Source organism: Spinacia oleracea, chromosome 3 (assembly GCF_020520425.1).
Source record: "Spinacia oleracea cultivar Varoflay chromosome 3, BTI_SOV_V1, whole genome shotgun sequence".
Classification (NCBI taxonomy): domain Eukaryota; kingdom Viridiplantae; phylum Streptophyta; class Magnoliopsida; order Caryophyllales; family Amaranthaceae; genus Spinacia; species Spinacia oleracea.
Window position 1 is genome coordinate 140849798 of NC_079489.1, and position 17279 is coordinate 140867076.

The window sequence follows — 17279 nt, forward strand, 5'->3', positions numbered from 1 at the left end:
GAATAATTGGTAGATTATTGGTGCCCTTGATTAATTGCTGCAAATATTTATGTGATGCACTAACCAGCTATGTGGGCCATTCATGATAATGAATGGATGAATGGTATATATTGTATATGTACTGTTTTGCAGGTTATGGAGTGACTAGTATGGCCCAAATAGGATAGAAAATATGGTCTGCGTACCATTAATTTGAATGTAATTGGTCTAATGCACCAAATTTGTTTTTCAATTTAAATATGGTCTGCGTACCATCAAATAGTTGTAATTAGTTTAATTATAGCTTATCCTATTTGAAGAAAATGGCGCCTCCCACGGTGAAATTCAAGACGGAGTTTTCAATCCATTTTCATGACGGACTTTGAAGTTGAAGCTTCAAGATGAAGTCAGGCCATACTAGATCACATTTATCTTATGCATGCTTTAAGTTATTTATTGCTTTAAATATGTCTTAATTATGCATGAGATTGTGGCTTGATTATGTTGCATGATTAAGGATTTTAGTTCACTTAAAATCTAACCAACATAGTAAGAGCCTTAAGTTCCAAACTTAAAAATTGAGTTAAAAGGTGCCATGCCAAAATAAACACTTACTTGGATATCCTTTACATCAATCTAGTAATAGTTTTCGCTCAGCGAGGTGTTACTTATTGGTCCTAAAGGGGTAAGGTGCACAAATAATTGTGAGTACATGCATGTTAGCTTTGGTGAAACTCAACGATATAAGTAAGGAGTCCTTTTATGCCGTGGCAAAATCGATAGGTTTACCTAATAAGTTCTTAGACGTACCTATCAACCAAGAGTAGTTTCTAGACTATTAGCAAAAGGCTTTTGCTTACCTAAAATATTTTAGAATTGACTCTAAATACATAATGTGCTTAATTCTTTAATGCTTTTTAGGGTCTTGGAATCATTTTATTCACACCTGCCGGAACAATAAATTCGAATAAAATGCCAATAACTTGTTCAAATTGCATGATTGCTTCAATTTTCAAGTTATTACTCATGATAAATGTTTAGACTTTGAATGCTTCAATGTATGTTTTAATTATTGTTTATAATTAAATATCTTGCACTGCAGTAAACCCTTTTAGAAAGGTAACAGTAAATTTCCTCGATTGGTAGTGAATCCAAGAACGATTCACGGAAATGAGAGAAAATGAGCAATTTAAAATGTACGTTTCTTACACTACTACAAAAAAGGGCAAAGAGACCCTTCCAAAATGGCTTAAGAGATCTCCTTTCAAGGGGGTCTCTATCTCACAGGTCTCTTTGATAAAGAGACCCCCTCATCGAGAGGGGGTCTGTTTGTTAAATCTAGAGACCTCCCACGTAAGAAAGAAGGTCTCTTATGTAAAAGCTGGTGAAAATAATTTAGAAGGGAAAGAGACCCCTTATTAGAGATGGGAGATTTGTTTTTTAAATTGTTCAGACCCCATAAGTAGGATAGGAGGTCTCTTTGATTTTTTTTTTTTTTATTATTAAAGCAGTTAAGACCTCATATATAGATAGGGGGTCTCTTTGTTAATTTTTTTTTTTTTAACAAACTAAGAGCTAGTATCTTAGATATGAGGTCTCTTTGAATTTTTTATTATTATAACTAGAGAGCCTTTATTACACCTGACGGGTCTCTTTGCAACCTTTTTATTTAAAAAAAAAATCGATAATAGCAGAATTCAGGTCAACTGCGCCAATTCAGAATTAACATACATATTACACCTGCTATAATACATAATTTGTAATAATTCGAGAACAATTCCATAATCCATACATTACCAAAAAAATATATTTCCCACAAGTGCTGCTCAAAACACAAACTTTACATAAATTGTAATTTGCATAAACGTTAAAGCTTTACATCGCAATTTCCAAAAACGTAAAACAAAAATCAATTCAAAATATAATCATTCATGTCAATTTACCAACATTTGGAACCAAAACTCATGGAGTTATTTTCATACCATCAACTTGGTTTTCTTCATCCGCTTCTTGCTTGAGCAAATACGCGACCCACATGTCTCTAACCTCATCCACATTTCCCGACGAAGTTTCTTCAGAAAACTGTAATAAGTAGCATATTTAGTAGTTAAACAAAGGAAAATTTAAGAAAATCAACTCATTTACCGATTTACGACAACATGAATGATGAAAAGGACCATGTTTTATTGCCACACAGTTGTTCTTTCTCTTACCTCTCTACTCTCATTTCTTAACACCTCTCCCTCCCTCTTACACCTATCCTTTTCACTGAACATACCAAAAAGATTTATTATTGTCTTGGTCGTTAAGTGCCCAAGTGATTAGTAGATGACATTTAAACTACGACATGATTCACTACTCTTATTTTACATAAGCAGTAAAAGTTTCTTTAAGCCAAATCTAATATTCCTTAATTAATAACAAGCATATGAATAATACCTCACTAATGAATTATTAACTGGCTCGTTATACAGGTACCTTAAGTGGGAGAAGGACCCTAGGAAGACAGGGATACGCCAAGCTGAGGAGTGATCGACGGATATCTCACTGAGGTCTAGGTAAGTAGGTAGAGCAAGTCCTCCAGGACAAGCAGTGAAGGGCATAAATGGAACCGCTGCATCAAAAACCTATCACTGTCTTCACAACCAGACATAAATTCATCAAAATCAAGCCTGTGAATTCGACCTGTGGAGTTATTGCAGTAGACATCGGACCATTTGCAGCAGTCAAGGAAGTTATCAGGGTCATCCGGCACTATTAGGTTTTGCAGTTGGGTTGTATTTAAAGAAGAGCTTCTATATCCATCTCTATGCACCTGAGTTAAAAGCAGCAGACAATGTCATAAGAGGTAATAAGAGAAAAGACATAAATTGTTTTTCTTGTATAAAATGCAATAAAGGCATGTTTGGACTTTGGAGGATGAAAATAGCTAGAGAATCAAGAAACATGCAGAAAGCGATATGACTCATTGACTGTGGATTATTATTTTCCTAAAAAATACTCACTCTGTCCGTATACTAAGCCACTAATATCAACAAATGAAGGTCATAATGATGATTAAGAAAAACCGAGCGACACACGACTGACACAGTTGCCATACACACATACTAGTATTCTGAAGCAAAGTAAAGCTACAAAGACCATAAGCTCTGGTTGTGGACTGTGGTTGCAAAATGAAAATTTGCGATGCTTAGGCAAGTCAAAGTCATGGTATTTGACTCGTTGGTGGGGTAGAAACTAGGTAGATTTGTCACTGTCTAATCCAAATTATGTAGAATGAGTCAATATATTTTGAAACATTGGAAATTCTTAATCTTCTACACAAATTAATCCCACTTTCAGCACAAGAATCAAGCTTCTATAGTACTAGGACTAAGTAGGAGCACATCCGAATATTGGTAAAACTTCTACAAACCCACACCCAAGAAGTCAAACAGTTTGTCAACTCGCCAAATTAGAAGAGTTCAAAGAAACAAAAAATCACACAGGAATGCGCGCAAATGAAAGAGAATCAGGAAGTCCACCAACAATGTTTACTAGAAATTTTATGTTGTTTACAATCAAGACTTTGATTAGATGATGATTTAACCGGGAATCAAATGATGGTCTCCAGTATAGAAAAGATTCAGCGTGGTTGAACTTAGGAATCAAAGAAAATTTTATAAGAAGCACTATCTGAAAGTGCACGGAAGTACTACAAGAGAAAATTGAAATGCTAAACAGGATTTGGCTAGTTTTTCAGCTGTAACTGTAGGACTGATATAATACTAGTATAGTACAACTAAGGTCTAATAAAAATGGACTTAATTTGACCTGATATTCTGTCAGGTATTCCTATATTATACTCATTTTTTAGTCGATAGTTTTCTCCGGGGTCATATTCAGGTATTCATGCAATATTAGAATCCAATAGACTGGAGACGCACAAAATCATATGTCGCAAAATGAGCTTCTAGAAACAAGAAGGGATTAGTAGTTATACTGATTTCTGATTTGAGCATGTTACAAGCTAGATACTGTAAGAGTTCATTCAAACAAACTACTTTTTATTTCAGAAAAATGAACAAATGGGGAGCCATAAAATCAAGCTTGAATTTTTCTTCGAATACAAGCAAACTTCAGAGTAATGATCACATAACTCCTGTCATATAAATGAATCTAAAAGAGAAAATGAGCACCTTTAACATATGATTCTCTAATAGATATCCAAACAATCAAGTTTACTTTCAGTGGCCAATAGACTTATTGGCGCAAGTACAGGGGGAGAAGAGAACTTCAGGGAAATGCTCATCCCGAGAACTGCAAAACAGTATGCAGAGTTCTCCTAGAAAAACTAGAACAATATGTGCAATAAAAATACCAGTATTTGGAGCTCCACTATAAAGAAAATAAAGTGAAACAACCGCACAACTTTGGGGAGTTCGATAAAAAATCATAAAACTCATGCTGACAATATGCAACATTAACAACATTATTCTATATAACCATCCTATGAAATATGCTCTACCTAAAGATACAAGATTTGTGTAAATCAATGTATGATATTCAACTAGCTATTTGAATGCAATATATAAATTAAGCTTGACAAATGTTGGAATGTACACAAGAACTAAAAAGAATATCAGAGCCAAAGGTTAGTACCTAGCTTCACTTGAAATTTTCTTGATACTTGGACATATTTAATGGGTTCTTCATTACTGTAAGAATACCAAATAAAAAGAAATTATTAGAAAGTTCATAGGCAAATCTTCAAATTAAATGTGCAAGATTGATCAGCTCTATTATATTCTCTATAAGTGGTGGACATCAACAAAATAAGTGAAATACCATTGGCACCTATTGCTAAAAAAAATACAGAAAATAGATACAAAACTTCCCCACCTTCTATAATTATATTCACAATAACTTCCGGGCAGTTAACCAACAACAAGATTAGTCAACATATAAATGGAGGTCTGGAGTTTGAAACCAAGCAATCAGCAATATAAACCAGCAATAATTATCCGAATGACCAAGAACCGCGTCTGATTGAAGCAAATTAGCAAAATTGCACCTTTTTCTGTTGTTTATTCCATTAAAGATCAAGTGGACAATAAACCATAGCTAAACTAACATTTCATCTGCTTTTAGTAATAGATTATCCAAAAACAAGAGTGACAAAAGTTATGATGTTACGACAAAACTTGTAATCCTATAGGAGGAACATACATTCAACCAGGTATTCAAACACAAACTTGAACAATATTACTATCCATAATAAGTCGAGTTTTCTACGAGATTTCCTAAATACACATCCATTTATAACAACAGAAAGACGCTAGTCACGCTACAAATATATCAGGCTGCAGAAGTTATATCAACCCAACAAATAAAACCAGTCTTGAGCTCACAGCATAATTCAGCACCAATGTAAGCAAATTGAAAAATCTGTTATCTTGGTTTTGGGGGGTACACCAAATGGCTTTCAGATCTATGTTAAAAATACAGATACTGGATACTTCTTACCATCAGACGTCTTCTAGAAAGTAGACTAGCCATAAATACAGATCATTACTCCTCATCCTCATATACTGATGGCTTCCCTAAGTTTCTTTAGTCGTGTACCTGCACCTCTACTTGCACAGGAGTGCAATGTCTGATTGAACCTGTCACCAAAATCAAGAAAGCATTGTTATCGATGAAGAGATAATCTGACTGAAGAAAAGGACAGGGGCTAAAATATGTTAAAGAATTAGCTCTCCGACGCCTGAGAATGACTATAAAACACATCTACAAGCTGAAGACCAAGTGAAACTCTTCCAAACATTTTGAGTTCCAGCTTGATTATCACATTAACCTAAATATCCTCAAGACTCAAGAGCTTAATTTCATCATACATTCACCTTTACCTAACTGTAGATCACAGTTTCAGGCTAACTCAACCCCAAAAATACAACCAAAATTCAAAATTTCAATCCAGCATTTACCCTTGAGTACATCCTACGTCAAGAATGTTAATGTCATCAATAAGGAAGTACTAGCGCATATCTGGGTTCTACTGTCATAGAAAACCAAATAACTCAAGATTTCTAAAAGTCCATTTAAACCTAATTGAGAAAATTACAAAAACTGAAGCCTTCAATGCCTTAGTCTATTAACATCTACAAATATCCAAAGCATAATATCCTAATTCAATGTCTACATTCCAAATTTCTTCAAAATGAGAAAATCGTAACAAACAAAGGAACACCTTTAGTACCTTGATTATTCTGAAATTTACCGAATTCCAGTAAAATATGCCAAAAGTTACCAGTTTGATCCAAAAAGATCCAAAGGATTTCACAAATAGTGAAAATTGTCCTAAGAGCATCAATTTAAGCAATCTAAACACATAGATCATGTCAAATCAAAACAAACAAAACCAAATTCGAACCCTAATTAACATTTCTACAAAAAAATGTAAAAAAAATTAAAACATTATATTAAAGAGATGAGATCGGGATACCTGAGCTTCCTTGGAGGCGGTGAGAGGCGGTGAGAGTAGACTCTAAATTAGTCTTCTACAACCTTAATTGTCGATTGAGTATTATTAACGAGAGTGGACAAATCGGTATGGCGGCGACAAAGGAGGTGGATTACCTGGTTAGGGCGGTGTTGGGCGGCGGCGGAGGTGGTAAAACAAACCCTAAATTCCGCGAAATACAGAACATATAAGAAAAAAGCAACACAAATGCGGAAAAATCAACAAAATGTTCACACGAAATAAACAAAAAGAATAACAAAAATCAATGATTGAATCTAAAAAATTACCAACCTGGAACTTATGAGAGCAATGAACTTTTGTAGCTCGAGAAGGTTGATGCCATAACTTCTTCAGGTACAGATCTTTGAGTTTATCCAGTACTGAAGAGCCTACATCGACGAGTTCACTCTCTTGTTTCTCTGATTGAGAGGGGCGGTGGGGAAATTGGGAGAGGAAGAGAGATGGAGAGAAGAGAGAGTTTTTTTTAATGAAAAATAGTTGGGAAAGAGACCCGGTAACACAAATAAGGGTCTTTCCCTTTTCCGCATTTGTATGTACATGGGCCCATTTAATGGAAGCGACCTGTTGTTTTTAACGGGTCTTTAGTTTATTTCTCTTTATTTTTCGAAAATGAATGGTGGGCCCTTTGACATAAAAGAGACCCGTTAAATCAAATAACGGATCTCTGGTTTCTCTCATTCTATTTTCAGCGGAAAAATGATGGGACCTTAGTTTCATTAGAGACCTGTTAACTTTAAAATTAGATCTCTTATATTAAAAAGACCCGTCATCTCGACTAAAGGGTCTTTTATTGAAGATCTCTTTGCCTATTTTTGTAGTAGTGTTATAGCGACTTTTATGGTTGTTTTCGAGTATCAAAATCGAATGGCAAACCAATTGGTGCTTGTGAATTCAAAATACACTGTAGTTTTGAGATCATAAACCATTGAGTTTAAACGCTCAGCTTTACCAATGGTTAACAACCTAATATCTTTGTCCATTTAATTCTTGAATGAGTCTAGTCCTTAGACATTCGAATAGATCGATGCTTAGAGAACTTTAGAAGCTTCTGGTAAGATCGTCTAGTTGAAACAGAATATTCAACATAAATGGTAAGAACTTTGTTAGAGTGACATTGGACATGTCTAAACAAAGTATAAAAGTCAACACTAGAGAATTCAATTCTTAAGGCTATTAGAAAGGGTACAAGAAATAGGAATACAAAGGAACAAATGAAAGGAACTTACAATTCCGTTTCTACCTATAAGTTTATGTTTAAAGAGCAGTGACCTAGCAATCAAACTTCCTTGGTATCATATACCGCTTGAGGTTCTTACTTCGGTAATAATTCAAACAATGGAAGCTAGGCTGCACTAATGACCTACAAGTGGGAAATGAAGCATGGCAATGCTACATTAGTTGTAGGGTCATCTAGTTTGTTTTAAGTCCTTTCAAGGATGGAACTTAATGGCTATTTTGTTCCACAATCAACATACTAAATTTCTGTTTTCAAACACAGAAAGACTCACATTCAGAAGAACAAAAACAATGTTTGTTTGTTTATTTGAATGAAATGGTCATTTACGGGTTGAGTCAATATGCTTGATTAAAACAAACAAATCTTTAACAATAAAAATTTACTAGCTAGGTTCAAATCAATCTCTTGATTTGAGTTCCACTAACCTTTAGCATTGTTGCTTAGACCATATCAACAAGTTAACATTCAAAAGCTCTATTTTGATGGACTTTTGAAAGTTGATTGATTTCTAGATCAATTTAAGACAACTAGTCTTACTTGTTGAAAGTAACAAAAGATATGAACTATTGTTAGAACGCCTAGACAATAGAGTTCAAATCTAAAGAAAGATTTTATTATTTCACATGGATTTGAGTGAATATAGGTTTATTTACTCAAATGTGATATAAGGTGAATCTGTTTGGCTAGTTCAAAGATTCAGAAGTATAAAATCCACTTGGCAAGAAATCATAAAGATCTAGGTTAGATCATGTTGTTGATTACTTATACCAAGAATGATCATCAATGATTTTGTGTTTTAATTTCACGATCTAGCTCCATAAGATATGGTATATCTAAGTTGGAATGATCGAAGTCAATTAGTACTTGATTCGATCAATGATGGATCATAAAGACTTTTCCTATAATTTCTAAACAAAATGCTCAACTACCACCAAACTAAACCAAATTCGTCAAAGCTATTGAAAAGTAATTTCAGAATATCTTTTCATAATATATATCTAGAGAGTTGCCAAACTCAGTGGGAGCTTAGCGTTTGTTATTCAACAAACAAAGGCCCAAGTATAAATATATGTTTCATTGTGATTTATTCAAATGAGACACAAGGGTATTGTTTCTAACACGAATTTTTGAGAACGTAATGTTTGTTTGCTCGAAATGATGTCCTTTTGGAGATTCGTTTCCAAAATGACAAGTGGGAGAAAATAGACCTCGAAAGTCTTCGAGGCGAACAACAAACATAAACGGACATTGCGGAGGCTGTTCGAAGTTCTTTAGAAAATCCGAACACGTATTCTTTAAGGACTTTAGAAGTGGCTTTAAAGAATAGACATCTCTTCAAGGAGAACAGAATATTCAAAGGACTTTCAAGTAGCTGTTGATATTCTATTGTTTGATCGATGTTCTATACCCTAGTAGGCATAGAGTTCAAGTCACTGAAACTATGAGATTCTTCTATTAGATAGGGAAGAAACATGGAGTTCAGGTCACTATGCAATTCTTCTAATAGATAGTGAAGAAACCTACAACTTACAGTCAAACTATTATCATGTAGATTAATGAGTTTGTGACTTGTAAAAAAGCTATGACGAAACCCAGATTCCCTAAAATGGTTAGAGGCCATATATAGACTCAAATGTTTTAAACGGTTAGAGGCCATAAAACATACTCAATGTTTTGATGACAAAATTGAAATTTTTTTGATTTGCAAGAATAGTTTCACACCTACTGGTTGCAAATTTGTTTTAAGGATAAAAACCATCAAACATGGAATTGTGTTCACACACAAAGCTAGATTAGTTGCTAAAGGTTACAAGCAAATTCATGACATGGATTGTGTTGAAACCTCATGCATAATCGTAATGCTCAAGTCTATAAATCAAGCAATGATTGCATATTGGTACATATGGCAATTGGATGACAAAACGTATTCCTCAATCAAATGTTGGAAGAAACTATGTACATGGTATGTCATTGGATTTGTGGATCCAAATAAATACTTGAAAAGGAAAGCTAGCTTATGAAATCTAAGTACAAATTTAAGCAAGTAATTGGGAATTAGAAATGTATTTTAGTGAAGCTAATAAGCATTTTAGTTTCATAAAATGTACATGACTCTTATAGATATATAAGAAGTTTAGTGGGAGTAAATAAAACTTAATTGGTCCTATGTGTATCACACACATATCTCTCTATTGTGAAATAACATTCAAATGCTAATGACTTAGATTTGAAATCATTCATCAATGATGGACCAAGGCGAAACTTATTACATACTGGGTATTAAGATCTATTTAAGATCTTATAATATTGTTTTAGATTAAGTAATGGAATTTACTAAATCAAACACGAAAGTCTCCATTGGAGACATTTGACCCATATGAATAAATCTAAGTAAAGGATGTTTGAACTATGTATAATCATTTACTAAGTTAAACATCAAAGGATCCAAGTGAGATTCTTAACCTATATTATATGTCAAAGAATTTAGCTGGAATTAGTATCTACTGAAACTAGATGAGCTAAAATTACATGAATAGAATTCAATTGGGAATTATTCGGCAAAAGAATTTATCATGTATGATATAATATGAGGATCGCCAAAAACGTATCGTAAGGCTTTAGGCATGACGAACATATACCAGTCTCTATTGATCTAAGTGAAGATCAACTAGATTGAGATCAAAGAAAAACTTATGGTACTTGAAAAGGTACATAGGAATAGTTCTTGATTCAAGGAAATAAAGATATGCTAAATATTGATGCTACACGCATAAACACTGGCAAAGGATCAAGCAAGATTCCCTTGGAGTTAACCATTGGCAAGGACGAGCTATAGAGCATCGTGTTTTGAAAATGGCAACATGGGTTGGAGACCATGAGTTGTTGCGTGGGAAATTAAAATATTAATTTCTATGTTCCAAAGATACAGCTGGAAAGTCTTCCACATATCTGTGAACTGCTTGGATAAGTAAATCCAAACAAAGCATCACTAGCAACCTAAACAGTTGAAGTAAAAGTACTTATTGCCTAAGAAGCAATAAAACAGAGTTGTTTATATTAATGAGTTCTTCATTGAACTTGGGAAGATCACATGTCTGTTGACTTAATGGTTCTTCATTGCAAAATGCGTAGAACCACTAAAGTAGCAAGAAAGACTAGATCACAAAATAAACATACTCAAAAGATCTTATCATCATATCTCGAAGAACATTCGATGAAAAGGATATTAAGATTGGCAAAGCATGATAACTAAATCTATGCAACAAGTGAGAAGCAACACTCACATTGTAGCACTGAAAATCAAGCATAGCTTTGAATTCCATGAACTGTTTTAAAGATGGGTTTAAGGCCCATGGTTGTAAAACAATGGGGTTGAACATTTATCATATATGAAATGTATTTTCATATTCCATTTAATCTTGGTTTTGTATTAAATGACGAGTCCCTTCAATTTGACGATATATTCAAGATAGACTGTCAGGACCAGTCCTGTGACTAAGAAATGTCTATCAAGTGAACTTGAATGTCAAAAGTTGAAAAAGGTCCCTGGTCGGAGTTTTCAATAAAGATGGACGCATAGAAAACGTTAGACGACTAGAATGCAAGATGACTAGTAGTTCTGTTTCTTGAACTATGTGGACATGGCAATGTCGCAATCTTTTGCATAGATACTTACTTTGGGAAGACTAGTATCGGGCAGACCTATGAAACTTTACTGTAAGAGACGAAAATCTGTCATAAGTAAATTTCATTAAAATTATTAGACACTAAATCCTCAATACCTGAGTGATTTGAGATTACTTGTTTGAGAACTGGTTGCTTTGACGTCGACCAACCGTCGCACCGTAAAAGGAGGCTATAAAGGCAACGCTCAGGTAATCACCTATCAAACGAAGTCTAATCTCAAGATCACAAGATTGGGATTTTCCTCCCATAAATCGGGATGAGATGCTGAAAGTTGTACAAGGCCACTCGGAGAGCTAGAAACTGTAAAATGCATGGCCGTGCTCAGATGAATCATAGGCTATGATTATCTGTTTTATTTGATCATTTGAACTCGGAAACCGAGAAACACCTCTAGACATAATAAGGATGACAACTCTTACCTTATGTTCAAGAGCAAGCATCGAGCGACAAAGGAATTAGGTAATGCACACTTGTCCCTAAGGACAAGTGGGAGACTGAAGGAAATAGTGCCCTTGGTCCAAGTATGCATTTAATGTTAAGTCTAATAAATGCGGTTCAGTATTAATTAACAAGTTAATAATTCAGTGAGATCAAGTGAGCTGAATGCCTAGCTAGAGGCCGCTTCAGTTCAAGTGGAATTAATGATATTAATCCACAACTTACTCTTGACTGAACCCGTAGGGTCACACAAATAGTACGTAAACGGATCAAGTATTTAATGGCATTAAATACTCCATCTATGGATATTCGGAATCGACGGATCTTGGTTTCAGTGGGAGTTGAGATCGTCACAAGCAAGAAATGAATTCTCCGGAAACGATGATATTGCCGGAAACGAAAATATGGATCGTATTGGAAATATAAATATTATCCGAGTCGTAGATGTTGCCGGAAACGGAAACATGGTACGTATCGGAAAATATTATTGGAAATGGAAATATTACCGGAATCGGAAATATTGCCGGAAACGGAAATATTGTCAGAATCGGAAATATTATCGGAATCGGAAAATAATTCCGGAAACGGAAATATTAAATATTTGTTCGAAACGGAAATTAATTCCGGAATCGGAAATATTAAATATTGTTCGTATCGGAAATGAATTCCGGAACCGGGAATTTAATCAGAAGCGCATCGTACGAATTAGCATCGGACGAGGCTTGCTAGACGAAGGCCCAGCACGAAGCCAGGCCCACGCCAAGCAAGCCAAGCGCCCAACACGAAAGGCCACAGCCTCGCCAGGCCCAGCGCAAGGCAAGGCCCAGCAAGGCTGCAGGCGCGCGCGGGCTGTATGCTCGTGGGCTGCGAGGCAGCGCGGGCTGCATGCTCGTGGGCTGCAAGCAGCAACTGCTCGTGTCGGGCGCAAGGCCTGCGCGGGTGGTGCGATGCTTGTAGTCGTGCAACACTCGTGTTCGTAACGAATCCTAACCCTATTGGAATTCGTGCATTGATTAAATCCTAATCCTAAAAGATTCAATTTATTATTTAGAGTTCTAATAGGATTCTAATTAATAAATCCATATCCTAGTAGGATTATAATTCCTTTCCATAAACTCTATAAATATAGGCCTAGGGTCACATATTTAACAGACAATTGAAGTATTCTAAAGGTAAGATTTTGAAGCAAAAATCAGCCAAACACTTGCAACCTATTAGCCGAAAATCCTAGTAACCTTAAGGGCAATTCTAGTTGGTCGAGCTTAAGGCGGATCCGGACGTACTGTGGACTATCTACGGAGGAACGACACTTGGAGTCCTAAAGACTTGTTCTTGTTCGGTTCGGGCGCAGCTAGGGAGGGCACGCAACAAAGTGTATGCATCTGAATTATGCTAAATGATTATGTGTAAATAATATGTTTCCTGGCTTTATGGTTTTTCCGCATGATTTATATTTTGTCATATGTATCATAACCTAACACAAATTTGATCCCAGAACAAGAAGATGTGTTTATTGGTTATATATCCTGTCAGTTACAAAGCTTTCAAGTGTTGTGATCTTGATACACATGACATATTTGTATCCAGAGATATCATTTTCTTTGAAAACATTTTCCCATACAAGATTTCAGCTTCTGACAAGTCCTTGTCCTCATTTCCTCAAATGATAAATTTTGGTACTGAATCCTCTAATTCAAACACAGATTCTATAGATCTCTCTCTTTCTACTCATTCAGATTTCTCTCTTTCTTCTAACTCTCAACAAACACTTCATTCTCCATCTAATTCTTTTGTTCCACAGACTTTGCATAATTCTCCATCTTCATCTACTCCACATGATACATCTTCTTCTCCTGAATCTTCTCAGAGTCCTGATCTTGGACAAGATAATTCTGTAACTCATGTTACTGATTTGATAACTGCTCCTACTGAACCTGTTATTAGACATTCTACAAGGTTGGTTAAACCTTCTACGATTTTGAAAGATTTTGTTGGCAGTTATGTACCTCATAGAGATGTGCCTTCACCCACTACCACTGAGTCTCTCTCTTTCTGTGTCAATTCACCTACTGATGTATTGAGAATTATGACAGCTGGTTGATTGCCATGGCACTTGGGAATCTTTGGCATTTTCTGTCTTGCCTACACAGAATGATCCAAAGCACTATAATCAGGCAAAACATGACAACAACTGGGTGTTGGCCATGAACAAAGAACTTCATGCTTTAGAAAGTAATGATACTTGGGAGCTCACAGTGTTACCAAAGGGCAAGAAGGCAATTGGTTCCAAATGGGTATACAGAACCAAGTTGAACTTTGATCACACTATAGAAAGACATAAAGCTAGGTTGGTAGCCATTGGATAAAGCAAGTTGAGGGTAAAGATTTTACCCAAACTTTTTCTCCTGTTGCTAAGTTGGCTACAATAAGAATAGTGATTGCTCTTGCTGCTATGAGGGGATGGGAATTATTTCAGCTGGATGTGAACAATGCATTCTTGCATGGTTACATTGATGAAGAGGTTTACATGAAACCACCTCCTGGTTACACTAAAGCCAATTCTGATGAAGTATGTAAACTCAAAAGATCCATCTATGGCTTAAGACAAGCCTCTAGACAGTGGAACAAAGAGTTAAGCAAATTTCTGAAAACTCTAGACTTCCAACAATCAAAACATGACTATTATCTTTTTACCAGAAGCAAGAATGGAGAATTCCTAATTGTCTTGGTGTATGTAGATGATATTTTGGTCACTGGTACTTCTGTACATCAAATTGAAGAAGTCAAAGCTTTACTGGATCAAGCTTTCACCATTAAAGATCTTGGTCAGCTCTCATACTTCCTTGGTATTGAAGTACACAGAAATGAACACGGTATTTTCTTATCCCAAAGGAAGTACATCAAAGATATACTCACTGATGCAGGCATGAAAGATTGTATAGCTGCTCCTGCCCCTTTATCTTGTGGTTTGAAAATGTCTCTAGATTCAGGTGAGTTTCTTGATGAACCCGATGTTTACAGAAGGCTAGTTGGAAGACTACTATACCTGGGAATCACTAGACCAGATTTATCCTACAGTGTGCAGCATCTTAGTCAATTTGTACATAATCCTCGAGTTCCACATTTAAGAGCTGCCTTGCATGTTCTAAAATATCTGAAAGGCACTCTTGATGATAGAATCTGGTATTCTGCCAAATCAGAAGCTCAACTATCTGCTTACAGTGATGCAGATTGGAGCTCTTGTCAATTCAGCAGCAGATCCCTGAATGCATATGCTATATTCTTAGGGAACAATCTGATCTCATGGAAAACTAAGAAACAAAGGAGTGTAAGCAAATCTTCTGCTGAGGCAGAGTACATAAGCATGTCAGCTACTGCCAGTGATCTAGTTTGGATTCAGGGTATATTAGAAGATCTTCAGGTTACACTTCCCTTACCTGTTCATCTATATTGTGACAATAAGTCTGCTGAACATCTTGCTCAAAATCCTATGTTTCATGACCAGACAAAACATCTTAAGCGTGACATGCACTATGTTCGTGAACAAGTTGAAGATGGTTTCATACAAACAGTTCATGTTACTAGCTCTAATCAGCTTGCAGACTTGCTCACTAAGCCTTTAGCTTCCTCTCAACACAAAATATTGTGTTCCAAGCTTGGACTTATATCAAAGGTCCAGCTTGAAGGGGGAGTATATGATTTATAACAATATTTATATTTTATTATTTTATTTCAAAAGTTAGTTAGAGGTTGTTAGGTTGTTAGGCTTAAGTTGTTGCTAGCCTTGCTTATTTCTGCCTTCTACTTCTCTTGTATATAAGCTGCATTCCCCTCATCATTTCAGTTTGTAACAATAATGAGAATTAGATTTCAATCTCTCAATTCTGATCTTCTCTAATTCTATATATAGTAATATGCAAATTTAGTTCATTTGAATATTTTTTTTCCACAAATTTGAATTTATACGTTTTCATATATCCTTTTGTACTTTCATGTTTTCCTAATATCACAATACTTTTAGTTACTATTAAAATAATAAATTGTTTTAGCAGTAGGCGTGCGTTGCACGGGCCCTAAACTATTCCCGAGATAAGATTTTCACTCGATCTAAAATAGAAAAAACTGGTAATTAAAAAACAAAACTTACACCGGAATATCACAATGTCGAGCTTCCCATCTCCAATTCTCATACATAGAATCGAGCCTCCCGTTTTCTTGGCAGCTAAACTTGTCATGAATGAATGGACACTTGAACCAATCGTACCTAGCACCTTCATCTGGCCGATAAACCCATCTCCCATCAAATATATCACACTTCTTTCTTGCTTTAGTCGTTGTCGATTTTTCTATGTCATCGAACACCAACTTGGATGGTTTCATAGTCTTAATACCAATATTAGAAGGCTTAATAACATTATTAGAAGGCTTAATAACACCACTAGTAGTAGTAGTAGACAGATTTAACGCTTTAAAAGGAATCAAATCTACCAAAACTTGTTTAGTAGATAGGAAACTTACATCTTCATGAACATTGTTGCGGTAAACAACGAAGAAGAAGAACCCAAGAAAGGTTCCAAGTGTGAAGATTTTCCATCTGTCATCAATGGAGGGGTTTTGTTCTTCCATGATGACTTAGAAAATTAATACGGTATTATTTTTGTTAATTACGTTGATATAATAGATCGTATTATTTTTGTTATATTATTGACGAGATCGACAAACCATGACAATACGTTGTTAGTATAATATAACAAGTAGTAGTGTATCTTAATTAGGTGCATTAAAACCAAGCTCAAATCTCTAAACTGAAACAATCTATCTATATATTATCTATTACTATATACTAAAAGAGACACAAGGAATGACACGTGTCATTTCCTGGTGAAAAATTTTTCCGCCAAAAATTTTCCTAAAAAGACATGTCTATTTTATTCTTTTTTTATTTTCTATCCTTTTGTATAAATGTTTATATATGGAAAAAAAATGTAGGATTATGGAATATGCCATTATTAGAAAATTTTGGTAATATTTTAGTTAAACTGTCATATCAATAATAGAAAATATTTTTACTCAATATTTTGATCAAATTAGCATATTAAATATATCAAATATTTTAGTCAGATCATCATTTAAAATATATAAAATATATAATACGTAGTAGGTTAAAATTGTATATTATATGATAATAAAATGAGTACATTCGAGATTATTAATTACACAATAGATTTAAGGGATAAATAATTCAATTAAAAATTCTATAAAAAAGATGGTCAAATAATCCTAACACTTATAAAGCTTCACACTTTAATTACTATTCACACAATAGTGAATTACCTGTATTGCCACCAATTTCCTAACACTTATAAAGCTTCACACTTTAATTACTATTCACACAATAGTGAATTACCTGTATTG

General features: G+C 34.9%; 1 protein-coding gene and 1 long non-coding RNA gene across 2 annotated transcripts; both read right to left on the reverse strand.

Moving 5' to 3' along the window:
• Nucleotides 1-1767: 1767 nt before the first annotated feature.
• LOC110777177 (uncharacterized) lies at nt 1768-9745 on the reverse strand. The gene is made up of 6 exons (XR_008931147.1): nt 6773-9745; nt 6464-6643; nt 5485-5624; nt 4621-4676; nt 2458-2794; nt 1768-2061 (listed from the first exon to the last, which is right to left on the reverse strand). It is a non-coding gene; the product is annotated as an uncharacterized lncRNA (long non-coding RNA).
• Nucleotides 9746-15108: 5363 nt separating this feature from the next.
• Nucleotides 15109-16503, reverse strand: LOC130470549 (protein trichome birefringence-like 33). Its single transcript, XM_056840864.1, has one exon. The coding sequence runs from the start codon at nt 16488-16490 to the stop codon at nt 16008-16010; it is 483 nt and encodes a 160-aa protein (XP_056696842.1). The 5' UTR covers nt 16491-16503; the 3' UTR covers nt 15109-16007.
• Nucleotides 16504-17279: the final 776 nt, after the last annotated feature.

Coding starts and splice junctions, on each gene's coding strand:
- LOC130470549 (XM_056840864.1), bottom strand. CDS start 16,490: ATGGAAGAACAAAACCCCTCCATTGATGACAGATGGAAAATCTTCACA.